This window comes from Cyprinodon variegatus, unplaced genomic scaffold (genome assembly GCF_000732505.1).
Source record: "Cyprinodon variegatus isolate N-32 unplaced genomic scaffold, C_variegatus-1.0 Scaffold69, whole genome shotgun sequence".
NCBI classification, from domain to species: Eukaryota; Metazoa; Chordata; class Actinopteri; order Cyprinodontiformes; family Cyprinodontidae; genus Cyprinodon; species Cyprinodon variegatus.
The window spans coordinates 1,644,607-1,671,797 of NW_015150522.1; the positions used below are offsets into that span (position 1 = coordinate 1,644,607).

The 27,191-nt window shown below is 37.6% G+C and overlaps 2 protein-coding genes and 1 non-coding gene across 3 annotated transcripts in view; 1 reads left to right on the plus strand and 2 right to left on the minus strand.

Moving 5' to 3' along the window:
* Positions 1-10,870: 10,870 nt before the first annotated feature.
* Positions 10,871-17,577, minus strand: LOC107083142 (chromosome unknown open reading frame, human C16orf59). The gene is made up of 9 exons (XM_015372139.1): positions 17,309-17,577; positions 16,572-16,630; positions 15,828-16,401; positions 15,685-15,738; positions 15,511-15,589; positions 13,417-13,564; positions 12,997-13,092; positions 11,469-11,662; positions 10,871-11,366 (listed from the first exon to the last, which is right to left on the minus strand). Exons 1-9 carry the CDS (start codon positions 17,410-17,412, stop codon positions 11,217-11,219), a joined length of 1,458 nt encoding a protein of 485 aa, XP_015227625.1. The 5' UTR covers positions 17,413-17,577; the 3' UTR covers positions 10,871-11,216.
* Positions 17,119-17,192, minus strand: trnat-agu. The gene has a single exon. It is a non-coding gene; the product is annotated as a tRNA-Thr (tRNA).
* Positions 17,578-22,632: 5,055 nt separating the features above from the next.
* Positions 22,633-27,191, plus strand: part of hmox2 (heme oxygenase 2) — a 13,475-nt gene continuing 8,916 nt past the window's right edge. The window contains exons 1-3 of the mRNA XM_015372194.1: positions 22,633-22,761; positions 24,683-24,788; positions 24,910-25,027. Of these exons, the coding sequence (XP_015227680.1) occupies positions 24,712-24,788; positions 24,910-25,027 (195 nt within the window). The 5' untranslated portion in view covers positions 22,633-22,761; positions 24,683-24,711. The remainder of the gene's footprint in view (positions 22,762-24,682; positions 24,789-24,909; positions 25,028-27,191) is intronic.

A 27,191-nucleotide genomic window follows, 5' to 3' on the forward strand; every position in this document is an offset into this window, starting at 1 on the left:
ATAGATAGATAGATAGATAGATAGATAGATAGATAGATAGATAGATAGATAGAAACAGATTGATTGGGCCTTTGAAGCATGGTCATTGAGGGACTGAAATAATCAAGACCTCTGTGTTGCATCTCGTTTCTCTTGGCTGAGTAGTGTCCTCTTGATTGCAGGTCTGTTGAAAGGGGTCATAAAGTAGCAGAGTACACCAATTATAATCACTTGTTCCTTTCAGGCTCACTAGTGATTTGCACAACATCAGTTCACCGATATCATCACAAAAAAGGCCACTGACTTAATGATAACTACGTATCTGTTAAAAACTTCAAAACATGTTTTCTTAAACTGGGGTAATACATTTTTATCTATCTTTAGGATCACTAGGGGACTTAAATGTTCCTTGACTTCACACCGGAGGTACAATGTGATCAAATTATCTGAGCTGATCGCATGAGTGACCTCAGTCAGGGCAAGGGCTCTGACATTCTTAACAGATTAAATACACTGTTTCCATAGAAATGCTCATTCATCTCAAACCCTTTTTAGTGAAACCATAGACCTAATGGCAAAAGATGAACTAGTTGGTGAATTCAAACCAAATAATTATAGAGATAAAACCACATAGTTTGTCAAGTACCACACATAAAGAGGTGTCGTTGAAGATGAATGATAGTCGAACCTTCATCCTCATGAGTCATTTAATTTGAAAGAGATTTGGAAAAGAGAGTATTCATTAAAGAGCAAAAATGGCTTCTTGGAAACGATAATAATCAAAGATGATGATAAGAATTGAGTTTCCGTGACAGCGCTCTTCAATTATTACCCAGGCTCATTAAATCTAATATGTATCATCACATTTAAATAACAATAACTAGGCTGAGATGGGGTTTTAACATTATTGCAACTATGATTCAGGTTGACTGTCTGGCCTCCTGTCTACACCTGTCTTTAAAACAGCTGTCATCATATCTAAGCGGAGTTGAAAGTGAAATGTCACTTCATCCTCCCCATGAAGGTACCATTTGGAGCCAAATGCAGGAGGTAACTAATTAGATACAGATTTGTTTTTTTGCACAGATGCTGCTGATTTGGAATTTGAATAAAGCATAAATAAAGCCATCAGGCTCCAGATGGCTCCAATCCAAATTAAATAATGTCACGTTGAGCTGCCTGTTGCATCTCTCTCTCTCTCTCCATGTCAGTTGTATATAGTTCAAATTTGATAGAGGCCAAATACTGCTGAATGTTCTGGTTGGAGGCCAAGTCCTTGAGATTCAGAGGCGGATGAGTTGCTCCCAACTTGTTTCCTGTTATCTGTGCTGATGGTCAAAATCTAAATGACCACTTCCACCACTGTCTGCATTTTCCTCCATTTGGCAACTCCACCCTTGCAGACAGATGTAAACACTGTTCCCCTTCCACACCTGCATTATTTTCCCACCAGTTAAAAGCAAGTTTTAAAAATTTGTAGGCAATGCTTAAAAGCCAGGTCGGTGTATTTATATTTATAATAACATTACCAAATCTAATTAGAATAACGGCCAGAATTAAGCCAGAATCTTGTTGAAGTCTACAAAAAAGTTAGGGCTGTTTTCAATTCTTTCAGGTATTCAACAATGGTCTGATTTGTAACCTTACCTGATGTATATTCCATCCAACCTGAAAATAGAACAGTTTAAGAAGATCACTAAAACTCAAAATCATAAAATAGTTAATGGAGTGAGTGTATGTAAACGTGTGACTCTGCATATGTTTGCTGGTCCTATAAATTAGTAGAATTTTAATGTCTTTTAGGGTAGCCTGCCAGTAGGGGGAGTTATTTATTTTAGGTTGACGGGGGGCAGACTATTTACCAAAGGACTGCATCACCAAAGAGGTGTTTCTAAAAGACACATGTGTTTATAGTTTGGGAACATAGATACAGGGAGAACTGTTATTTCTAATATGTCCACCATCTAAAAGTCTCTAGAGCTTTTAGCTCTTCCTAGTTTGTTTACAAAGTAAACAACTTAACCATTCAATACATAATAATAAGGTTTTCTTCAAGACACAAGAAACATTGACATTTATTTAATGCAATACGAACAGAAAGAGTAAAAATGAACACATAGGTAGAAATACATAATACAAAAAAACAAATCTATATACAGCACCAAATATTAGAGGGCACAATAAGCAATACATTTAGTGACGTGACAAACCGACAGCTTAGCTGTCTACAAAGAGAAGGACGTAAGTCCCTGCAGCAGAGAGAGGTAGACTTTCCCTTTAAAAATTCAGAAGGCAGAAAATAAATCATTAACTTTCTCAGACAAAAAATATATCTGGTCACTACCCATCAACTTATACTGGCACATAATAGCTTAAAAATCAAATTTAAGCATTCCTATACAAACATAATATAGTCAGTGTGTACTGTAATGTGAAAAATGCACTGATATACAAGCCAAGGCAGGAATATAATACTGTCTACCTCATTTTTCTGTATTTTTGCAAGCACTACATCCTCCCAAGACGAATACTGATCTTACTTTCTTTCTGCTCCTCTGAGTGACAAGCTTTAGCAAAAATAAAGTTTAATATAAAGTGAGAGGTTCTTTTTGATAATTTTTCTGTTCAGCTCATTACAAACAATGTGTTGTTATGTATAGAAAACAATAGAGGCACAAAATCCCATTTTTTTTATCAAAGGGCCTCCCCTAAGTGAATAGATGTGAGGGTAGTTCACACACAGGCTGCGAAGGCAATGGGCTTGTTATGCCATCATCCAATCTAATGTAATGTAATTTTAGGTCTTCTGCTTTGCCTCTGTGTTCAAAGGAACCCGTTGCTCTGCACAAAAATAAACTGACATATGTAATGAAAAAAACAAGAGTAAGAAACTGGTTCGAATTTATTAAATTTTGCATAAGGCATTAGAATAGATTCAGAGAGGAGCTGCTCTAGTTCAGCTGAAACTGTCACTAAAACCACCAGTGATGCAGCATATAGCCTGTTAAATAATTACTTTCTTTTCAGGGTGACTGAATCTAATCTAGCTGCAGGCATACCACCATGTTCCCCCATAAATCTAAAAAAGCAAACACTTCCAAGATCTTAAGCTTGACCACAACTATTATTCAGTCCAATCGTGGTCAGGTTAGTATGCTAAACTAGATTAACAGTAAATGAGCATCATGGAAGGCAGGCAAAAGCCTGTTTGCAATTGGTAGGCTGAAGCTTGAGAAGGCCTGTGGCTCTGTAAGCTAACTGCTCCACCTCCATGTATAGACACGTCTTCTCCAGCAAGCATCACTGAGGATCAATGCATCTTTAATCAATAAAGGTCCTTAGAGATCCTGCAGGGTAAGGTGAGTCATTCACGTGGAGACGAGCAGCGTGTATCCAATTCATTCTGTTTACATTGCAAGCATTCTTCCTTTCATTTCACCTTTCTTTTTTCATTCACGTTACATTTTGTCACAGGGAGCGTTTAAGACACAAATAAAATAGCCTTGGGGATTCCATGCATTCACTGAATGCTATTAATTACAAGCAGACTGAGAGAAAATGCATGGTAAAAGGAAACCCCAGAGATTATCAGAGCCTAAACATTAGTAGCAGCTTTGTGCTCTACTCTGACAAAGGTTCTTCCTTCCAACTATAAAAGAGACCTTATCGAGAAAAATTAGAAACAGATTTCTTTTTCATAAGTTTAGATGGAAATGGGGGAATGTGAGAGAGCTTTTTTCCATGAGAATTTGCTAAAGGCACCAAGCGGGAGGGGCAGTGGAGGAGCAGAATAAGTCAAAGTGCCCCTGCAGTGGCATGTCCCCCTCCAGCAAGTGTCCTTCAATAAGCACCTCTCATAGACATAAGGCTGGGTGTACCCACACATTTAAAGAAAGGCAAACAGTTAAAAGGTCAATGCCCCCCAAAAAGCAACAAAAGGCTATTTAAAGTATACCTTCTTTGCCGGAGATAGACATAATGTGCAAAGCTTTATTTCCTTGTCCGATTTCTAAAGAAATCTCTCATCCAAACATTGATCTGAGCCCAGCGGGTTCCTCTGCCTTCTCCGGCTCATCATTGGCACACATGCCAACAAACATCCTGCCAGACTCAAGTTCCACTCTCGTTGCATATAAAAAGACCCTCGCACATTGCTGCAGTGTCACAGGACGAGTGAATGACGTTGGCGGGTGACGATGGCGCGCTGCTCTTTTGGCTGGGTATTAGGTTCCAGTCTTTGGCCCACTTCTGGCCTCTTGAAGAATCACCTGTCCCTGCGAGAGGAATCCTGTGACTGACGTTCCAGATGACGGCAGCAGTGACTCCAGCAGCAGTCCTGGATTTCGTGTTGGATGTCCTCAAACTCAAGAGGGTCTCTCATGCTTGTAAATATGCAAGTGGTGGCGAAATGCATTATGTTGTTGTTGTGTTTCTGTAGTGCTTGTTTTGACACAAGACACCCGATGACCAAAAAATATTTAAAGAATCGTGATCCCAAAACCTTCTCTAGACCAGAACTACTCTTCTTTGGCTACGATTTCTTGACCCAAGCTATCTCTAAATCTGTGATAAATATTTGAGGGCATTTGGTACTTGTTGAAGATAATGTGAGGGCTTTTTTGGCCAGACCTTGAACACAGTCAAACCCTTGGTCTAACTCTGTATTAGGTTCTACTAATTGCTTTCCTTTATGTGCTTCACAAGGGACACTGCTCGGATGCCAGAGACTCTCCCTCCTTCTTTTTCCTTCTCTTCTTTTTGTGGAGAGTCCAGCATGCCGTTGCCATCATCAGCAGCACAATGCCCATGACAAGTAAAACTACAGATACAACTTTAGTCTGTGGAAGGTCATTGTAGGTGTAGGTTACCCCTGTGCCTGCAATCCCTATGACCAATGAGATGATGCCGAAGGGAAAGATGCAGCGGTACCATGACTTCTCCATGCCTCCTGTAGCTTGAGACAGACGCTCCAGGGAAGAGAGAACTTCAGGGACTTTAGCACCACTAGCCTCCAGAGACAGGCTCTCCTGGGCAGAGTTTATTTGGGGCTGTGGTTGGCAAGCAAATTGTCCCGTTGTACAGCCCATCCTAGCTGTGGGTGCAAGCCGATCCGACCGAATCAAAAGGGCTGATCTTAAGCACCAGCCAAGAGAAACGGGAGATAAAAAAAGAAGAAAACCTCTAAAATAAGGACTGTACAAGACAGAGGAAATTACATGAGCTGTAATTTCTAGAACATATCATATAAAGGCTTCTGAAATCCACTCACACGCTCCTTCCTCTCTCCTTTCCTCTCTGGCGGTATCGCTCTGCGCAGGCTGCTGGCTCTTCGACAGCACATTGTACACTCTGCACATAGTAGTGCCAGGGAATATATTTAAACCACAGAGGGAATGGGAGGAGCTAGGTCTGGACAACTAGGAAGTCCATGAGGTACGATTGGCTTGTTTTTAGTGACATCAATTCCTAAAGAAAGGAGGATATCAGTAGAGAAACCATAGGAAGGGGGAGGGGAGAGGACTTTACAACTCCCTCCTTTCCTCATGTTCCCATCATTCACATTTTAAGAAGTCTTTTTTTCTATTTTTGTTATTTTTTACAAAAAAATATAACACTACCAGCTGGAATTCAAATGTCTCCTGCTGATAAGGCTAAACACAGAGAGAGAAACCTTTGCTTTCTTTTATTCAATACTATAAATGTGGTAGTACACATATGCAGCACAGATCAATTCTGTGTGGGAAGTTCTGCATAATCCACAATGGCCTCATAATATGCAAGTAAACAACAAAAAAGATGATCTGCAACAACAAATCAAAAATAAAAGTGGTTGAAAAGAGGCATAAATTCACGCATGGCCATGTTTGTGATCAAAAACAGGCAGCCCCCTGTTATTTTCCCACCCACACACACAGTAAGCTCCAGCTCTTTCAGTCAGTTTTTTTTTCTGAATGAAGGCAACCTGGTTGTAGTTAATCCCTCAGTGTGCATGAGTCGCTTTTCTGTGAAAATAACATCAGCCAAGAAAGCTTTCTTCTCTGTGGCTGATATGCATGGAATGGATAAATACAAGGACACATCTGGATTTCTGCCTTTATCTTGAGGCATTCCTGGATTTAACGGGGCCTTTTAAAGTGACACAGCGGTTTGTGGAAATAAAGAAAGGACCAAGAAAAAAATAAATGTTTAAAAAATGTTGTTTCAACATGCAAACAACATGAGTGTTTTATTGAAATTGTAATGAAAAATCCCACAGCAGTACTTAGTTGTAAGCAGTGATGGACGGTAGACTACATTTTTCATTAGCGTGGTCGTGACATCCCAGTTTTCTACATCAAATAACTTGTAGCTTAACTCATTATATTTTATAGGCAGCTTGCCCTACACTGGTTGTAAGGTGTAAGGAAATGTGTAGATTCTTCTCAAACCTTAACAGATTGTTTGTGTGGCAAAACAGCTCAAATTCAAGTCAAGTCTGTCTGGACGGAGAGCATCTGAACATGGACCACATTATAAACCTTTGATTGGACAAATATTATTTGAATCATTCCTATTTCATTGGCTATTGAATCTCTAACACAGTTACAGGCAACCTCTAGAAGCTTTTCTTCCATGATGGGGCCGTTTAGCTGCATCTATCTTTGTGAAGAAAAACATTTCCCAGTGCTCAGAAGGACATAGGTATAAACATTATCAATAGTTCTGTATGGTTCTAAGAGAGAAAAGGGAAAAACTACCATTTAGTTTCATTATTTCATTTGAAACAATATGTTTTGCACCTCCACCTTTCAGTACCCGCCCATTATGCATTCTCGCTTGTCTCTAATCTCTCTAAACACAATAATACTCCTTGAATACTCTACTGTCTTTTACTCGCATGTTCTAATCCAGATCATAAAAAGTCTACAGTATAAACGACCCTTCAAAATATGATGGAGATGCCACTGAAAACCTTCATACTTATACAAACTTAATTGTCATTTTGTATACAAAGAAAAATTTTGTGACAAACAGCTTTCCGACAATGAATGAGCAGCAGCTTAGCAGTGAAAATGAAGAATTAGACAGGGTTTTGTACAGCGTACATTACATTTCCATTTCTTTAAGTGCAGCAGTGATCAAATGTAAACAGGGTAGGAGAGACATGTAGGAGATACATGATGCAAAAGGCATTAATAATGAAGGTTCAAAGCAGTGCAAAATAAAAATAGATATGGTACAAAATGCAGTAGAAAAATTGATTTTGAAGATTCACCATATAGTGCAAGTATAATGTTATTAGTTTGATGCAGAGTCTTGATTTGTAACTGGATTAGAGTTTTCAACAGTTCAACAGTCTGATGGCAGTGGGGAAAAGCTGTTGCAGAAGCTGCTGGTCCTGCATTGAATGCTGTGAAGCCTCTTCCCAGAGGGAAGCAGGGAGAACAGTCAATTGAAATGATGTCTTTTTATAGAGGGGAGAGGAGCCCTGATGATCATACTGTATGATGCTGCCACCATCATGTTTCACTTTGGGGATGACGCGTTCAGGGGGATCAGCACTGTTGGTTCTTGCCCACACGGAGTCCAGAAACATACAGGTCTCATCTGACTGGTCTCAACCCTTTTACTTGTCCTTCAACATCTTTCTTCCCTCTTTACTAACCTCTGATGCCTTCACAGAACAGCCTTGTTTCTACTGATTTTAACTCCCAACAGGTAGACTAATAAATACAGATTACAAGTGACCAAAAGTTTTGAGTCTAATTTCTGTAAACTTAGACTAAAGAAACTTTTAGGATCAGAAATGCCTTTAAAAGGTAAGAGAAGTCCAGATATTTTTTCATTTAAGCACTCAGGGCTCATTTTATTGATGCCACGACTTTTAAAGACAACTGAATTGAATTTTGGGATTTTAGGAAAAAGGGTCTGAAAGCCAAAGCAAGACCATTCAGATGTTTATTCTTACAGTCCTGTACTATTTTATCACCTTTATAATTCTTTTCTATAACTATAACCTATTACATCAAATAAACTAAATAACAAAACAGAAACGTAAAAGTGCGTGATCTTATGTGGCCCCCATTAGTACGACACAACAGACACACTGCTGATAATTAAAGGCATAAAAGAAACAAATGAACATATTCCTAATGTTCCTCTCTAAATGACATGCATGGCTCTGTCTGTGCAGGAAAATTGGTGTTAGGATACCAGAGGGAAAGAGGGGGATTAAACCGACTAATTGTTTGGGGAGAATATAAAACAAAACAGAGAGTTAACAAGCAGCTCACCCAGCTAAAGACGTATTCATGAACCAAAGACAAATAAAAGAGGGAAAGTACAGAATGTGTTTGTGAAGGAAAGAGGGAGTGGGAAACTGGAATCTCTAAAGCAAGAGGCATTCAGAGAGAAGTGGATTCTTTCTAGCTTGGTTTTGTTTCTCTGGATTCGTTGCTGCACTTCTTTGCCTCAGATTAAAAAAGGAAAGCCAGAAGAAAAGAAACGTAAGAAGGAATGTATGAGCTAATCTATCCAAGTGTGGGAATATGAGTGAGATCCAGAGGTAGGCCTACTTCCATGGAGTTTCTTAGGAAGTACAATTTTTCTGATTTTCCCATTATGAGACTAAAATAGGCGTGAGAAAATAAGGGACAGAGAGAATGAAAGTAAACTGGGCAGGGCTGGAGCATGCTGGTGGGAGTGGGGGAGCTCACTGGTGACAGCCAGAGCAAGGCAGATGCTGATGTACGCAGGTCAGAGGAAGGCTGAGCTGCATAGGCGCCTCTCCCAGAGGGACCAATGTTTGGTGTTGACACCATGCCTCCCTGCATGCTCCTTCTCTCCTCTTTAATGCAGTCATTCACAGCTGTATTTCAAGGCAGCTTTTTGCTATATTTGTTGACACTTTTACTAATACCAGCTTTTCTAACAGGATTAGTCAATAGAATTATTGTGAGCCTCTTGCTTTAAAGCAACAGGCTACCTGAGACTAAAATAGTCCTCTTTTCTAATCTTATTTCTCTTTCTCTCCTCGGGGAAACATGCGATTTCCAGCTTGCAGAGAGTCAGGTCCCTGAGCGCATCGTCTGTGACTCAGCCTGGGTGTGGGTGTCCCCTACGTTTGTGTGTGTGGCAGAGCTCAGACACCCACGCCCTGCTGTGTGAACCCAGCGCCACCTGTCGCGGAATCTGCCACAGCCCCTGCTGTCCACACGTCATAGCCTTCACATTACACTTAAAACAGGCAAGAAATGGAGAGATTTCATGATAAACATATAGTGCTGGACCCATATGGGCTGAGAATGTTTATACGTAAAACATAATGTGGAAATGAAAAACATATGGTGAAACATGAGGCGTAATGGTGGAGGTGCCTTTTAACCTTATTCCACAGAATACACACATTAAATAAAGCCAGACAGCAGGAGGTTAATGTCTATTTAGCACCCCAGTATAAACCTGTTAATCAGGAAGTCTGACATCCTATTGTTAATCAGGAGCATGGACTCAGTCCATTCACAATATGCAGGTTTTTGATTGAATAATTCCTACACTAATAACATTTGACACTATGGAGTGATGCCAGTGGTCACCTCTCATGTTGAGTGCCACCTGCTGGCATAGCAGGTAACTGCAGTACACAGCAAACACTTTAATAACCATGACAAAATTCATGTTATCTGGGATTTTATGTGATAGACAAAAAACTAGCTATGGAATGGAATGAATATATATTCACCCAATCTACTCTAATATACCAAAATAAAATCCAGTGTTGTCACAGTTTCTCAATTAAGTTAGGCCTTGACTTTGACTAAGCCATTTTAACACCTAACTAAGCTTTGATTGTAAACCTTTAAGATGTAGCTCTGGCTGTATATTTAAATCAGAGCCAAAACCAGATAACACAGGAACACTTAATTTATTTTCATGTATCCAAGCAGCTATTCAGAGGAAAACAGGATGTAAACTTGTTCCTTAATCCTTTAAAGGGCAAGTTACTATTTTTGATCACTTGCACAGGTCTAGAAGCACAAAATCTATATCCAGCTATTCAGCAAAGATGCTGCTACATGGCTGTATGTCTTATTTTGGCATTTAACTAATAGGATGAGCCCTTACCTACTGGTAATTAAGTGTAAAAAAAAAAAAAAAAAAGTTAAGTCATAAAAAAGGTAAAAAGCTAATTGAAAAGTTAAAAAGTTAATAAGCCTAGTTAAAAATTATATTTAGGTTTATAAACTATGTTTTTTTTCACTCATATTTCTTCTAGAAGCATTTTTGTTATTTTTCTTAATTTATTCGGGCAAGTTGGCATTTCTTGTTATTACATTGACTTTCATTCTTGCAATCAAAATATCCATATTTTTTTAATGTTACAAAGGTAATAAGGTCTTATCCTGGATTCCAATAAAAATATTGGCTTGAAATTTGGATTATTTCACTGATTGCCATAGAAAGGGTTAAGTACAGATCTGTTTGCCAATGTTTTTAGGTTAGCAAAACTGGGCATCCTATAATTACCATGTTTAAATGATAATTAGTTATTTCTTGATATGACAAGTTTCCATGAAACTTAATGTTTGGGATGGTTGTTGCAGAGGAATACATAACATGCCTTAAAAGTATTAAAACCTTTTGAACCTGAAATTCTATCTTAGTCAGCTTACAACTTTCAGAGGATTTCATAAGTATTTATTTATGCATATAAAGAGAAATCCAAACATGATTTACAGATATTTGGCAAGTCAAACCTTAATTAATTAAAATCTAGTTCTGCAATTTTAATTAATCCCCCCTAAATCAGTATCCTTAGAATCAATTTATGTTGCAGTTCATCACAAATCAAATGCAAAACGGCTCAAACTCAAGTCAGAACAGATGGAGACCATCTGTGAGCGACAGCTGACATGTCTTGTAGTTTCTGCTTTAGGAAAGAAGTTAAACTCTTACAGACACATTAAAAGAAACTGGACCCTGCTTTCATCTCTAGGTTATCTGTTGAATGATCAGAGGAGAGGTGTAGCACTGATGCGTAACAGAAAGCTCATCAATAAGAGCTCAGGCACTTTCGTTCACCAGGGAAACTTCAAAGGATATTTTAATACGATTTACTCCCATTTTAATTGGTTTAATTGATCTTCTAATAATTAGAGTGACTCTTCTGCTTTCATTGCACTGCTGTTGATTCCTTGTGTAAGTTTTTCTGTTGCTAAGCTTTTGACTGTTTATTCCCAGTGGTACAATTTCAGGAATCATTCATGCTCAGAGTCCTGAACAATAGCAGTGAAACGCTGCCCTCCTTCACCAAGCAGGGAGTATAAGTCTCTGAGCACATTGGGGCTTGGACATCCAGGTCCAGGTCTGATGGAAGAAAGATGAGGGGATACAGTGTCCAACAGCACCTGACAAGCAGACGTAGAGTCTATAGGATCATTCATGGCTAACAGTAAAAAAAAGAAATTATTAGAGTGTTTTCACAGTTAAAACGGAAACACCATCTTTACCTGTTCAAGGTAGATCTCTTGTTGCAGCAGTGCCACTCTCATCCGCAGCCTTTCCAGCTGCTGGAGCTCCTGCTCCGTTCTGTAAGTTATGGTGATGGGCAGAGGTGAAGAGGACCCATCTCTGAACCCACCAGTTGTCTCAGACGGGCAAAGACAGCCTCCTTCTGGCCTCCATCGATCCCATGCTTTCCACTCTGACGGAAAAACCAGGTTATTTTTAGAGCGTCAGCAACCGTACCCCAAGATTTTTTTTATTTTTTTCGCTCTGCAGTCTCGGCTTTAAATAAACAGACCTCTGCTCAGCCACCACCAGGGTAGGGGGGTCATGGATGAAGCCAAGCAAAGCACTGATCTGACACCAAGGTTTTATTGAGGGTCTGTTTTCATTTTCCACATGCTAAGGCTGACATCCACATTAGCTCGTTAGCGCACTGCCAATGGTAAAACCATCCTTCAAATGATGGTCAAATGACACCACCTAAATCCCTCTAAAATGAGATGAAACTAAATACTGTCAGATCTATTGCATACATTCAGCCCCCTTCACATAGAAGGTGTTGGATCCTAGAATTAACTGGAAACGTCTCCATCATGCTGCCTCTAACAACATATTTATCACAGACTGATAAACAAACATCCTTCCCAGAAAGTAATGGGATCATTCAAAAGGTTCAAATGATTAATCTGTTGTTATTTACACAATAACATTTTTAGGTGATATTTTTTTGAAGCGTTGCTGTAATATTTTTACAGAATTATCTATTTTTTAAATTCCTAAAACTCCTTAATGGAGCTTATTGGTTTGAGGACATTTAAAAACTGTAATTTGTTTCTATTTTCTTATGCAATCACAACTTTTTCCTGATCGATTTACCTTAAAGCCCATATTGGTGCAGGACTCACTGCAGGTAACAACTCTTACCAGCTTTAGTTGACTTGTCCATAGAGATTTATTATTTTTTGCTCCTTCTAGGATTACTGTGCACATTTTGTATCGTTCATCTCTAGAACACAAAGCCTCTCTCCTTCCTAAACAGCAATAATATTTATGCATGAAAATGACTTAGCCACTGATTTATTTTGAATTAACAGATTTTTTTTTATGGAAAGCAGATTGTTTGAAGTGTTGTTCAAAAACGCTCCAACAAACCTGCCTCCAGTTAATCCAGATCTCATGTATTAACCCATTAGAAGCTTTAAAAGTCATGACATCATTATTTATGTTTTCTAAAGTTATATCAGGACATATTACCAGAAAATGCAAACTAAGGATTTTCAGTAACATTAGCAAGAGATTAAAAAATGATGTGTCTCATGATCCTGGCTCAGAAATACTTATAATACTTATCCTTATAAAGTTTACATAAATTTTAGCTGGATGCTGAAATAGTTCAGTGCTGTTACACCTATTACATTAAAAGTACTGAGATCAGTATATGCACTTTGACAAAATGCAGATTTAAGATGATAGAAAAATTCAATTTCCAACTGGCACTGCCATATTTACTCATCATATAAGATTTTTTACCTTGTTTCACTTTATCTGCAGAAAGGTGGAGTTTTGCTGCTGTCAGCTGCAGCTGCTCAATTGTAGGACAGGAAGGGGACTTGCTCTGCTCCTCACCTGTGGAGGATGATAATAAAAAGCAGGTTTAATTTGACAGATGTGTTGCAAGGGTAGAGCAACACTGCTGCAATTAGCACTCTGCTGGCAGGTTATGAAGGGCTCATAATAGCCGAAATAATTGGAGAGAAGCCCCAGCTGTGTTTCAAAAAAGGGAAATGCTCAAAACTAAACATCAATTGATCTAAAACCCTGGAAATAGTCAATTTCTGCCAACTGTGGTGTGGTTAACCACAGATATCCACACTAAGATACAAATCTCATCACTCCATGTCATTTCTACTCATTATTGCACTCTTGGTTTTTATTGCTTGTATTTCTCACCCAGGAGCTCAGCCTCCGTTTCTAGTGGCTGCTTGATGAGAATCTCCTCGGTCCGATAGAGCTGTGCTAGGCTGAGTCCTTGGTCAGTTATGCTGTGGAGTAGAAACCTGGTCTCATCCGGACTGCCACACGGCCAATCGTCAGGAAACTAAAGGGGTCAGAGTAATGGACGGGGAACCAAATGAAGGACGATCAGTGTAATAAAACTACAGCACCGGTCATAATCCCTGAACCGTTCCACATTAGAGAACATAAGAACAAGATCCTTCACTGCAAAAATTATCTAGAAATAAGCAAAAATGTATTAAATTACGGTATGTGCATTTACCCTTTATTTGAGTAGGTAAATAATATGATTTGCCAATGGAATTAGTATTTTTAATCTTAAAATAATATAATTAGATAATATGCACTTGAAATAATATTTTTCTTATTTTAAATGTAAATTGTCTTGTACCTTTGGCAAAGTGTCTCACTTCCTCAAATAAAGAAAAAAAGCACCTAAATTTATTATTTAGATTTACATTTGTCTACTTATCCCATATGCTCTATTCTTGTCCACTACTTTCTTGCTTTTGGTTGAATTACTTTGATACCATTGCAAAAATACTTTCTGTGGTTATAAATGTCTCCCCCCACGTTGCCATATTTGGGCTCCCAGAGGACCACAAGCGGTTTACTTCTAACTAATTACCTATCTTAGCATTTACTTTATTATTGGCAAGATGCCGCCTTCTTTTACACTGGAAGTCGACTAAAGACCCTCCCAGTACCCAGTAGCTCAATGACACCATGTCTTTTCTGAATTTGGAAAAGATCCGATATTCAGTGAAAGGTAATCCTGATAAATTTTATGACAAATGGCTTCCCTTTCTTACATTCTACCATCCTCAGTCCCTTCCCTCTGATTGACCCCTCTCTCCCCCTGTTTTTTTTACTGAATTTTTTTTATTTATTTCTTTTTATTTATTGCTTTTATTTATTGATTTCTTGGGTGACTTTATTTTATACTAATTTTAGCTTAATTAGATCCTCAGCTATTTAGTTGTTACTATCACAATATTTATTATTTCGCTCTATAATTGTTTTTTATTTAGGTTGTTTTGCTAATTTTTTATTTTTTCAGTTGTGTGGTGTACTGTTCGTACGATTTAACTAACAAAAACACCCTTGGAGGTCGATTGTTTGCCTTGTTCTCAACTGTTTGAGTTGCACAATATTTTTTATGATGCCGATATGTAAATGTTGTTAAATACTGTTACCCAATGTGAAAAGGATGTGCACATCGACACACATCTCTACTGTAATGTGCATTGCTTCCTAATAAAAAAAAAAAAAGAGATTTATATTTGTTTTAGTGCACATCGGACAATGCAAAGTAGATCATAGCTAGAAAATATATATGGTTCTTGATTTATTGTTTTTGCAAACCCCTATAAATGCCCTTTGTTTCTGTAATTTAAACATCCTTTACCCAGAATAGCTCTAAATGAAATTCAGTGCAACTAATCACACTTAGAAGTTACTTAATTGAAAGTAAACCTATAAATAAATCATTAATAAATGAATAAATTTAGCTTTTTGTAAAGGCCTCAGAGGTCTGATAGAGGACAATAATGAACAAACAGATATTCTCATGATAAAGGAACACAGCAGGACCCTAAACAGACAACCAGAGAGCTAAGATGGAATGATTTGAATCAAAGAATGTTTACGTGTTAAAATGGCCCATTTAAAGTAAAAAAAAAAAAAAAAAACCTTCTCAGACATCTCCTTTTTGAAGATATTTTGAAAGAAAAGGACAAAAATTTTGTTTCTAGATGAGCAAAGACATTCTTCCTATTACTGACAGCTCTAAGGATGATGATGGATGGTTTTAGTATAAGCTCATTGAACGGCACATTTGTTTATTTTGTGTAATTCTTCTTGTTGCTTTGTAAATGTAAATCCTAATGAAGTTCATTGACATGTGCCATTAAATTATTGAAAGGTTCAAAGGGGTATAAATATTTTCGTAAGTTATCATGTATGAATTAACCGATTTTAAAAAGGAACATTTGGGAATTTAAAAATATATTTAAAAGCAGAATATACCGTAGCCCTCATTCTCTGCATGAAGTGACTCCTCCCAGGATCAGGCTTCGTCTGTAGGGTCATCACTTTCTCCCACAATCTAGAGTTAAAAGACAGAAAGAAAAGTCAGATATCAGACAATAACTCCACACTTTGCAATAACATGATACAATAAAAAAAACTGTACTCAGCAACCTGTTTTGTTTTCTCCTCAACGATTTCCATTTTGTAGTTTGTACAGAAAGTCCCCTGCCCCAAAGCAAAACAAAGCAATTTTATCTCTTTAATTGCAAATAAAAAACATGATTATTTCCACAGCCCACTTGTGTAGAACCTACCCACTCTGTTGATGCAAAGTGTCAACACCAGACCCATCTGTCCCTGAAAAGAACACTGTATTAACTGAAGAAGGCACGGCTTTGCTCTGGGCATTGTCTCTTTGCAGATTGCTTCTGACTGCCTTGTTTTTAGGCTGCAAGGCTGTCATCTGATCAGGGGAGGCAGATCCTGCCAATACAGCCTGCTGCAATCTCCTAGCAGCCTGGTGATTTCCAGCCCCAGCCTCTAAGCAGGGATGGCGCTGGATTGGGTTCTTGGACTGTTCTGGTTTTTGAACCGCTGAAGGCTTTGAGCTAAGTGACACATTAGACTTTTTGTCCCTTTTCCTATGAAGGCTGACAGGTTTTTTGATTGACTTGATGGTTGGTTGAACATCTTTAGTCACTGCGGTTAGAGCCGGTATGTTTTCTGTTTCTTGTGCAGATAGCTTGTTTTCTGTTTCTTGTGCAGATAGCTTGCTTCTGCTGCAGTTTTGTTTAGACACCTCTGAGAAGGTCCGGACCCGGAGGGCTTTTTCCAGTGCTCGTTCAAGCAGCTCTATATCTTCGCTCTCTGCTTTTGAGGACTCTGCATCTGAAAAGGGCAGCATGCAGCCACAGTTAAGTTATTTCAGGAAATAACTGTGTTGCATGATATAAATAATGGTGTTTTTTTTTAACTAAAGAAAATTCTTTTTTAAAAGGGGAAAATGCTTCCAGTGCTATCAATAATCATCAAACTCTGCCTTTTTTAAATACAGTTACCTGCAGCAGCATCTTCTTTTGTATGTGTTACTTCAGTGCCTTCCTCTGCTTGTGGTGTCCTGGGGGGTAAATAAGTAACTAAACTGTTATTTACCTCTAACAGAGGTAGAAAACAACATAAAGGATTAACAACTAACAAAAAAGGCAAAGGAAAATTATAATAGATATTAACAGCTCCAATGCCTTTACATTTATTTAACACGGGTTTATCAAAATTAAGATGTTAGTATATATCTAAAATAAAGTTAGGTTTGGTTACAAGGTTGGATACTGTAGACTTTCCTCCACTAACAATCTTAAAGAAATCCCATAGCAGCTCATGCCTAAAGTATATGTTTAGGATAAGAGATTTTATTAGTAACACAGAGTAATTTGACTTTTTAAAGAGTTGATTTACTAAATACAACTCATAAAAAAATAAAAAAAAATTTGCCACTGTATTTTTATGTCTATAAAAAATATGGAGTCTGGTTTATCTCTTTTCTTTTATAGTAATAATAGAAAAAGAGCAAACACAGGAAAGAAAAAAAAAAACAAATGCAGCAAAAGGCACTGCTGGGATTCGAACCCAGGATCTCCTGTTTACTAGACAGGCGCTTTAACCAACTAAGCCACAGCGCCAGATACGCCACCTCCCCAAAACGGCAGGATAAAAAGGCAGAAAAGTGTCAGATATTGTGTAACTGTTCTTTATGTCTTTAGTGTACTAATGCACAATTATGAAGAATACTACTCACAGGCTGTTTAAGATTTCCTTGAAAAGTTGAATGCTGCGGTTTAGTTTGGCTTGTTCGACCTTATATGTCTCGATAGCGTCCTGAACCGCAGACAGCAGAGACATGCTTCTCAAAAGGCTCTGTCGGAGATATTTGTATAAAAGCAAAACTTAAACATCTGGACCAGCGATAAGAGATAACCGTGTGTACAACTTTTGCGAGATATAACATACGATAAACACGCAGGTTAAGGAAAATTCTTCACCCGCGAAAACACACTTAACGGATGCGGAAGCCAAGTTTTACCTGCTGCTTGTCAAAAAGAAGATTACATCAACATTTTCGAGGGGGAAAAAATCGTAATTCTACAGTTGATGTGTGATTTTATACATGAAAAACAAAACAAAATTATGATATAAATATATTATAATTAACTAATAAACTTTTCAAAGGTCTTAATTTCTCAGTTCTCGCGAGAATTGCCGTGGCAACTGGGGACGCTGTTTGTGTAAATGGATTTAAACCATAAAGATGATGTTTTCACTCTGTAACTAAGAGCAAAATTACATATTTGTAGTTGTGGATTTGTTTCTTCGTTAAAGTTTTATATCATTTTGAACCGTTTGTTTAAAATGATAGTCTTTTACCGATTTATTTATTTGTAGATATACTCTTAGTGTTTTTTAAATGGGCATGTCGCACTTTAAAAAAATAATTATATAATTAATTTGCTCTTTTTAGTAAATCTGAGTGTACCATTTTAGACAACTGGCAAATATTTTCCCCCTTACTCTTAGTTTTTTCTGTAAATTTGCCTTTATTGCCCACTCTCACTATTTCTGTTTTTATATGTTCACAATCTGCATGTTTGCTTGTCTGCAAAACTATCTAACCTGACAACAGCCAGATGCATCTAGGAGCTAGGCGGAGCTAGACATGCATCTGGCTGTTGTCAGGTTAAAAACAATCCTCTAGGGAGCAAGAAATTATATTTCTATTATTCTGTTTAACATTATTACAAATTGATGACAGTTGCTGTTGCCAAAAGAGTCCCAAACAGTTAATATGTAATAGAGTGATTATTTTTTTCTTCCCATTAAGCCATTTCTTTCTCCTGTTAAATAAAATTATATTCAACAAAGTTATCTTTCTCTGATTTAAAAATCGGATCTAAAATATTTAAGTCTGATAGAAAGACAACAAAAAGAGAAGCATGCAAAGGAGGAAATATGTTTTCAAAGCTACTGGTATTTTTTATATTAGTAGATATCAAAAGCTCTGCTAATGCTGCATCACGGGAAATATGTGGGCAAACCATAAAGAATGGGTGTTGCTAATCAATATAAGCCATTCAACAGAGTGCTTAGTACTGCAGGACCAGGTAGAGTGTATGGAGACATAATAACTTCCCAATCAAAACTTTTACTCCAAAGAAATCCAAAGCAGTGCTGCCAATTTGACCATAAATCAAACCATTGTACCTGTGGGGTATATTTAGAGGGACTAACTAATAGAAATAGAAATGAAGTCCTACAATCGCAAATTGAAAACATCCATCCTTTACCCCTGCCTTTCTGCTGTATTTCATGATGCTGTATCCTTTATATGCTCTTTAACAGACCACTGAGGCATTCACTGCTGTGTTTAGCAGTGGGCTTTATTTCCCATTAAGGGTCGTTTCTGAAGGTGGTTTATTATGCTGGATTGAATTCTGGAGCCCAATTATTAGATTTCTACCTGTAAATAGTCTCTGAAACTGTGTGTCATATGGTTTCCACCTCACTCTGACGTACCACTTGTTCCCGTTTCACATAAGGTTTGTGTTCCAGTAAAAAAAAAAATTACATTTATGGTGCAACAAAACAAAACCTTTTAGATTTAAGAGAGTATACATTTTTCTGCAAAGCACTGTGCCTCAGTGGAATAAATAATGTTCTAAAAGTGTTTTTTTTTTTCAATAGCAACAGCTTGCTGGCCCAACTGGCGAGGCGTGATTCATCCTGTTAGCTCATCTCATTCCCGCTGGCCTCCTGTGGTAGCAGGGGGTGGGGGAGGCACCCCTGCTGCCCCGCTAATAAAGCATCTGACACTCCATCCTTCCACCAGACTGATCTCAGGCTCCGACAGTCACACAACTACATATGCATCCATGTTCACACATGTTACACAGACAGGGACACACACATGCACACACATATCTGCAGAAAACAGACAGGCATATTTTCAAATGATAGACAGGTCGCTTCAGCTTCCTGCCATCCGCTCCTTAATCCTTGCAGAGCATGTATTATTCTCATATGCACAAAGACTAGAAAAAAATCACTTTTTAAACATAGATCTGTATAAGTTGTTAGAGAGAGATTAGTTATTTTTATTAGTAAAGCAAATGTAACACAGTGCTGATTTGGTCATTTGTTTTCACTTTCCAAATGTATACAATATTAATCAATTAAAAATGTCAATAATCTCAGATGAAAAAAAGTTAAGATAATTTGCAAAACATATCGATCAAATCAATATAATCACATCAACCCAATCATAAAGAGAGATTCAAATTCAGTTTTATATGTACTAATTTGGTTCCATTATAATAGAGTGCACTCAAATTTTGTTCATAATACCAAGTGTTTAAAAGCTGTCTTATCTAATAAAGTGTAACCAACTGCAACAAATCGCTAAATTTTGTTTGTTTAGATTTGTTCTTTTATGAATGCTTTTACTTTTGGATTGAGATGCAAAATCTTCTGCTAATACAGTGAGTCTAACAATTTTATGTTCTGCCATTAAAATATCAAGTTTTTGACATTTGAAAAGAAAAAGACAGATCACAGCAGTCAAACGCATTTAAAAACTTTTCCGGTGTAGTGTGACATTTATTCTTTTACACAACTCAACTGGAAAAAATACAGAGAAACCAATTCATTTATTAGAAATAACAAAAATGCAAAAAAACAGCAGTATTCGTACATTTACATATACATTCTGATTTTTAAAAAACAACAAAAGAACATAATTTGTTCTTTGGAAGAAGTCTTTCTGTATCCTCATCCTTAATTGGCAATATATTTATTTGCAATTGCTTCCAGATCTGTTGGATTATCACAACATCTTTTGTCCCTTGTCCATCTGAGGTAATTTATGGTCAGAAATAGTTCTTGGCTCAGCAAAAAAAAAACTAAGTTTTTGAATAGCCTTTGAAGCCAGTCTGTTGTTGCTTAGTGTGTATGTTTTGATTCAGTGTGAAGCAAAAACATGGGCTGAATCTTTGTAATACAGATACTAACATATTACAATCATAATTATCAATGTTTCAATGTCAAATCCTTTTTAGAGTGTTGTTATGAAATAGGCACAAAAGAAAAGTAGATGGTATTTTGCTTGTAATTTCTTTGTAATTTCTTCGTTCAACATCTGCAACTATCTGTTGGAGATATTCTACCAGTCTGTGGTTGCCAGTGTCCTCTTCTACACTGGGGGAGCAGCACATCCAAGAAGGACACCTCCAGACTGAACAAACTGGTTAGGCAAGCAGACTCTGTGATTGGCAAGAAGCTGGACCCTCTGGGGAGAGGCAGAGACAAGGACACTTAACAACTGCTGTACATTATGGACCATGCCGGCCACCCTCTGCACATGATCTTCACCACTCAGAGGAGCCTGATCAGTGGGAGATTGCTCCTCCCCAAATTCAGGACTGCAGAACTTCTTTGTTCCTCAAGCCATCAAGCTGTACAACTCCTCAATTAGGGGAAGGAGCAGGTGATAGGAAGAGGGACAAGGGTCAGCACTCTTTGGACATCTTTTGCAAAACATTTAATATTGTTACTCGTGCAATATTCTTCTCTCTCTTATTTATAAGGTCAGTACATCTCTGCAGTACAAGTGCAATAATCCAAGTCCACTACTATATAGTCTTTCCTTAGCTCTTTATTGTGCACATATAAATCTGTACAGATATATTTATATGTAAAGGAAACATATTCCAGGATATTACAACTTTTCTAATTTCATTTTTTTTTTATGACGTCATACACATGCCGCTTTGTTTTAAAAAAATAGAAATATAAAAAATATAACCGCAGACGTCTGTGGGACAGTGATTCACCTACTTGTTATGAATGCTGGCGTACCGTAAAGACCAAATTATGAACAGTTTAGTTTGTGCCTTCAACTCGTTCGCTCATAGGAAGACGTTACCTGGATATAACCTAATGGAATATCTACAGAACGGCTCCAAATGAAGTACAAATACTTTGTTACCTTACTTAATTAGAAATTTTGGTTATCTACACTATACTGGAGTAATTTTTTTTAACTCTTTACCTCTACTCCTTACATTTTTTGCAAATATCTCTAATTTCTAACATTTTAATGATATACTCATTAGTTTTGTTTGATTTATTTTTATTTTTGTTTATTTTGTTTGTATTTAAAAAAATAAAAACCATCAAAATAATTTCGTTCATCCAGACAATTCATGTCTTTGTGGTTGAAATCGGTGCTGCAACAAACTTGTTGTTCATTACATACCAAAATAAATTGTTTTTCAAGATGATGCAAAGTTAAATTTGACAGTCACCATTAGTTATAAACTAAGAAAATTAAGCATAAGGAGGTTATCCAGAATTATAGAAAAATGTTCTTTAATAGGGTAGTGCAGTATAAGGTTTAAAGCGTCAGTGCTTGACATTTTTCCTGGATTACTTCTACTTTTAATAGAAGTAATGCAGGAAAGTAGTTTTAAAAATGGTACTTTTGCTTTTTTACTCAACTAAAAAACTTAAGATAATACTGTAACTTATAGAAAATGATTTTTAAACTGTAGGATTTATACTTCTACTCAAGTAATAAACATTAATACTTTTGACACCTCTGGTTTCAATGAACCCCACTATGTGAGGACTAGGGTTTATGTATCTTTAAAGATTATGTTTAGCCCTTAAAAGTGGAAGTATCAGATTACAGGGATTAACTTTCCATTGAGGGAGAGGCTGCAACACACCATCATAATGCATTTATCAAAACTGCCGGACATTGGTAAAGAAGATTTGTTAAGTTTTAAATTTGTGGTGAAATTTCAGGGGGGGTAGATTTTTAGTGGTTCTTCAAGAAAACAAAATAAATCAGATGAATGCAATTGTCTTAATTATTTGGTGATAAAAATAATTACATTTATTTAATCTAAATTGATGCAACCCAGTACATGTAGATTGGAAAAGCGGCAGCTGACTTATTAACATGTAAAACAGAATAACTGATTTTAGTAGAAAGCAGAAAATATGCTATTTATTTTATCACCTAAAACTACAAATTATTTTACCGGAACTACCTATTTCCGCTATCATTTCCGGTAGAGAATCGCATGTCTGTTCTAACCGGGTAGGAACAAACACTTCAGAGTAAAGTTGTTCCGCGGAGCTTCGTATCCTGTTTTTGAATTTATAAGTCATTAGAACTGAGCTGGAGGAGGACAGGTTTGTTCTGCTTGACTGTTTTAAGACCAATAGAAAAAAAGAGCAAAATATGTTATTACCATCCAGTTACGTTGTCACTATTTTTTAATCATAACTAATTTGTTAGCTAGCTTTTAGCTCACGTAGCTGCGAGTAAAGTTAGCTGTTGTAAAAGCGACGCTTCATCAAGTTTATGTTAGTTCTTTACTGTAGTGGAGCAGGATTATTTCTCTAAAATATCGAAATGAAAGGAGCTTCATTGTAATAGTTTATCAGAAAATTTTGAAACGCTTTTCTTTATGCATCATAGTGACGGAGATTACTGGAAAACCCCAGAAATCAGGCCTGTTCTGTGTTTCGGTGTTTTTTTGTTTCAACGTTTTACGCCATGCAAGCATGGATGTTGTTTAAAGGTTCCTTTGTGATCCAAAGAGACCAATTGTGTTTGCTGACAGTCAATGTGGTGCTTTCCTTTTGGGTTTAACCAAGGTCAGCGGCTTTAAGAAGGCCAATTAGCTTAATATGTGTCTGTTTTCACCAGCTTTACACTCATCATTAATTAAAAGTTAAGTTCCCATATTAAGTATTATTGCTTTTTGTCCTAACGGGTGGTCTTTAATGGGTTCTGTAATATAATGTGCATCTTATTTGATTTTAATCTGGTGCACTATGTGACCTGCAGATTAACAATACTGACTTGCATTTATAAATAGAGCTTTTAAATAAAGGCCTTACTTTACATTACTGCAAATCATAACAATAATTGAACTTTACTGATCTCTAGGGCTGGGTATTTTCGCCATAGTTCTGAATCGGTTTGATTTTCATTAATAAAGTGCTAAATAGATTAATTTCGATTCAATCTGTTTTTACAGTAATGAAAGTGTTTCAACTGTGTTTCAAAATACTCATGTATTTTATTTTTTCCTGTCATATTAAACACAAAGTGCAAACGTGTAAATCAGACAGTTTAAACTTGAGATGTGAACAAAACTGTCTCATAAGTAGAAACTTGTTTGTGAAAAGTGAAGCCTCACTCACTCAGACATGCATGAGCTGCATTATCTTCACTGCACAAACCATATTTGCAGCGTTGTCTGTAACAACTACAGGCTGTTTGCTGGTCACCCCCCATTTGTTAACGTCTTCAGTCAACCTATTGGCTACATTTGCAGCTGTTTGGCTTGAAGTAATCTTGAGTGCATCATTCCTGCTAATTTGAATGTGAACGCCATGTAATAATCGATCTCATTCCCTTGACGTTGATTTTGCAAAAATATAAAGGAATCGATTCAAAACGATTAAATCGATTTCTGTTACCCAGCCCTATTGATCTCACATTAGAGAAATTTGTCTCTGCTTTTAACCCATCCCCTTGGGGAGCAGTGGGCTGCCATCGTGGGGCGCCAGTGGAGCAATCAGGGGTTAAGGGTCTTGCTCAGAGACCCAGAGTGACAGTGGGTTTCGACTCACAACCTCAGGATTCCAAGCTCTATGCCCTAACCACTAGGCCACCACCCTCACGCATGGTGGTGGCAGCATCATGCTGTGGGGGATGTTTTTCTTCAGGATGTAAATTGTAGGTGGAAAGATGTAAATAGGTAAATAGAGGACAAGCATTGATCATAAGCTTATTAGAGGCCAAAAGCTAGACTGAACAGAGGTTTGCCTTTCCCAGGACAAATCATAAATATATATACCCACAACTACCAAGGTCTAGTTAAAGTACAGACCTTAATGTAACTCAAGGCAAGACTAAAAAGTAAAAAATAAAAAAAAAAACTGGGTGTGCATGTGAAAGACATGCTCCTCAACACTCAATAAAATGTGCTGTAGTTCTACAACACATTAACTAAGAGGGTAAATATAAATGTATCCTCATAATGTAGATTGAAATTTGTGGCTGCAATGTGGCAAAAATGCTGAAATTAGCTAATTTCAGGTTGGACCAAAAAGCAGTCAACCCAGCGGATGTCAGCAGAGAAGATGGAGACCAATGTATCCAATGGATCAGGGCCAGGATACGAGAAGGAAGAAAGTGACCTCAGGTAAACCTGTTTGCAATTATTTGGTTTGCTTTCTAGAAAAAAACACTTCAGACTGATTCAGGTTTGGAGAACAAGTGAGTTTATCGCTTCGTTTTGTTTCTTTTTGGAATCTCCATTGCAGTCCAGAGGATCTGTCTGAGATGCTGGCTGCAGGAACCAAGGAGGTTCATGAAAAAGCAGAGAACACACAGTTTGTAAAAGACTTCCTCAGGGGACGAATCCGCAAAGAGCTTTTCAAGGTGAGGCTGAACAAAGTCATCAGGAAGAAAGTGAAGAGTTTAAAAGAGTTTTATGGAGATTTCCTCCATGATCTCTAAACTGATAAAGCTCTTACTGTTACCTCCTGCAGATAAACCTCTTATCTTCTCAGAATGTCCTCATAAGCCCTAATTAAAAATCCCTTTGAGGAATAGTTTCTACTGCTGAGTTAGACATGGAAACACTGTGTAAGATTGATGGAAGGATGATGTGCAATTAGGAAAATAAATATCTGAACACCCTGCTATTTTGCAAGTTCTCCAACTTAGAAATCATGGAGGGNAGAGCTTTTCAAGGTGAGGCTGAACAAAGTCATCAGGAAGAAAGTGAAGAGTTTAAAAGAGTTTTATGGAGATTTCCTCCATGATCTCTAAACTGATAAAGCTCTTACTGTTACCTCCTGCAGATAAACCTCTTATCTTCTCAGAATGTCCTCATAAGCCCTAATTAAAAATCCCTTTGAGGAATAGTTTCTACTGCTGAGTTAGACATGGAAACACTGTGTAAGATTGATGGAAGGATGATGTGCAATTAGGAAAATAAATATCTGAACACCCTGCTATTTTGCAAGTTCTCCAACTTAGAAATCATGGAGGGCTCTAAAATAGTCATCATAGGTGCATGTCAACTGTGAGAGAGATCGTCTTAAAGAAAATCCAGAAATCACAATCTATGATTTTTTAAATTATGTATTTGTATGATAAGGCTGCAATTAAGTATTCTATCAGCCAGAATTCTGACCCTTGAGGACTTTATTATCCTAAATTAAATGCACCTGTTTGAGGTCGTTAGCTGCATAAAGACACCTGTCCACCACATACAATCAGTAAGAATCCAACTACTAACATGGCCAAGACCAAAGAGCTGTCCAAAGACACTAGAGACAAAACTGTAAACCTCCACAAGGCTGGAAAGGGCTACGGGGAAATTGCCAAGCAGCTTGGTGAAAAAAGGTCCAGATGGCAGGGAAGGTTCCCCTGCTTCAACCAGCACATGTCAAGGCTCGTCTTAAGTTTGCCTTTGACCAATTGGATGATCCAGAGGAGTGTGGTCAGATTAGTCCAAAATAGAACTTTTTGGTCATAATTCCAGGAACCATGTTTGGAGGAAGAGGAATGATGAGTACCATCCCAAGAACACCTTCCCTACTGTGAAGCATGGGGGTGGTAGCGTCATGGTTTGGGGGTGTTTGCATATGGGACAGGGCGACTGTACTGTATTAAGGAGAGGATGACTAGTGCCTTGTATTGCGAGATTTAGGGGAACAACGACCTCCTTCCCTCAGTTAGAGCATTGAAGATGGGTGGAGGCTGGGTCTTCCAACATGACAATGACCCGAAGCAAGCAGCCAGGATAACCAAGGACTGGCTCTGGAAGAAGAATATCAAGGCTATGGCGTGGCCTAGCCAGTCTCCAGAAATAAACCCAATAGAGAATTTTTGGAGGGAGCTCAAACTCTTTTCTCAGCGACAGCCCAGAAACCTGACCGATCAGGAGAAGATCTGTGTGGAGGAGTGGGCAAAAATCCCTCCTGCAGTGAGTGCAAACCTGGTGAAAAACTACAAGAAACGTTTTACCTCTGTAATTGCAAACAAAGGCTACTGTACCAAATAGGTGTTCAGATACTTATTAACAGCTGTATCATACAAATTGACAGTTCTAAAATCTTATATTGTGATTTCTAGATTATTTTTTTTGATTATGTCTTTCACAGTGGACATGCACCTATGATGACAGGGCTCAATGTTAACCATCGCCCGGGGCAAGTAGTTTTTATTGTTGGGAAAGTACAAATTTTCAATGATCACAAAAAAAAAATTATTTATCACTCAAAATTACTTTAAAATCACGACATTCGATGAAAACAACCCAGAAGCGTTGCCGGCGCCATGTTTGTTGTTTTGTACACATTCTCGCGTGAATTGAAAAAGCTGGCTGATTTCCCGCCAGATGGTGTGATTTTTGTCCACCTGGCGGTAATTTTATTTATTTTTTTTGATATTTGGACTCTTGTTCTCATGTAAATTTTATTGAGTTTTTTGTTTTGTAAAACATACAACAGATATGTTATGCCATACCGACCTTTACAAATTTACTTTACCGTTAGCCAGTTGAGAAAGGCAGACCATGTACTATCATACTGAT

Bases quoted from the DNA above. Each gene is read 5' to 3' on its own strand.
- LOC107083142 (XM_015372139.1), bottom strand. From the start codon at position 17,412: ATGTCTCTGCTGTCTGCGGTTCAGGACGCTATCGAGACATATAAGGTC. The intron at 15,739-15,827 runs GTAGGTTCTACA...GCTTTGGGGCAG, and splicing joins ACTTTGCATCAACAGAGTGG to GGGACTTTCTGTACAAACTA. The intron at 15,590-15,684 runs GTTGCTGAGTAC...TTTTAACTCTAG, and splicing joins TTGAGGAGAAAACAAAACAG to ATTGTGGGAGAAAGTGATGA.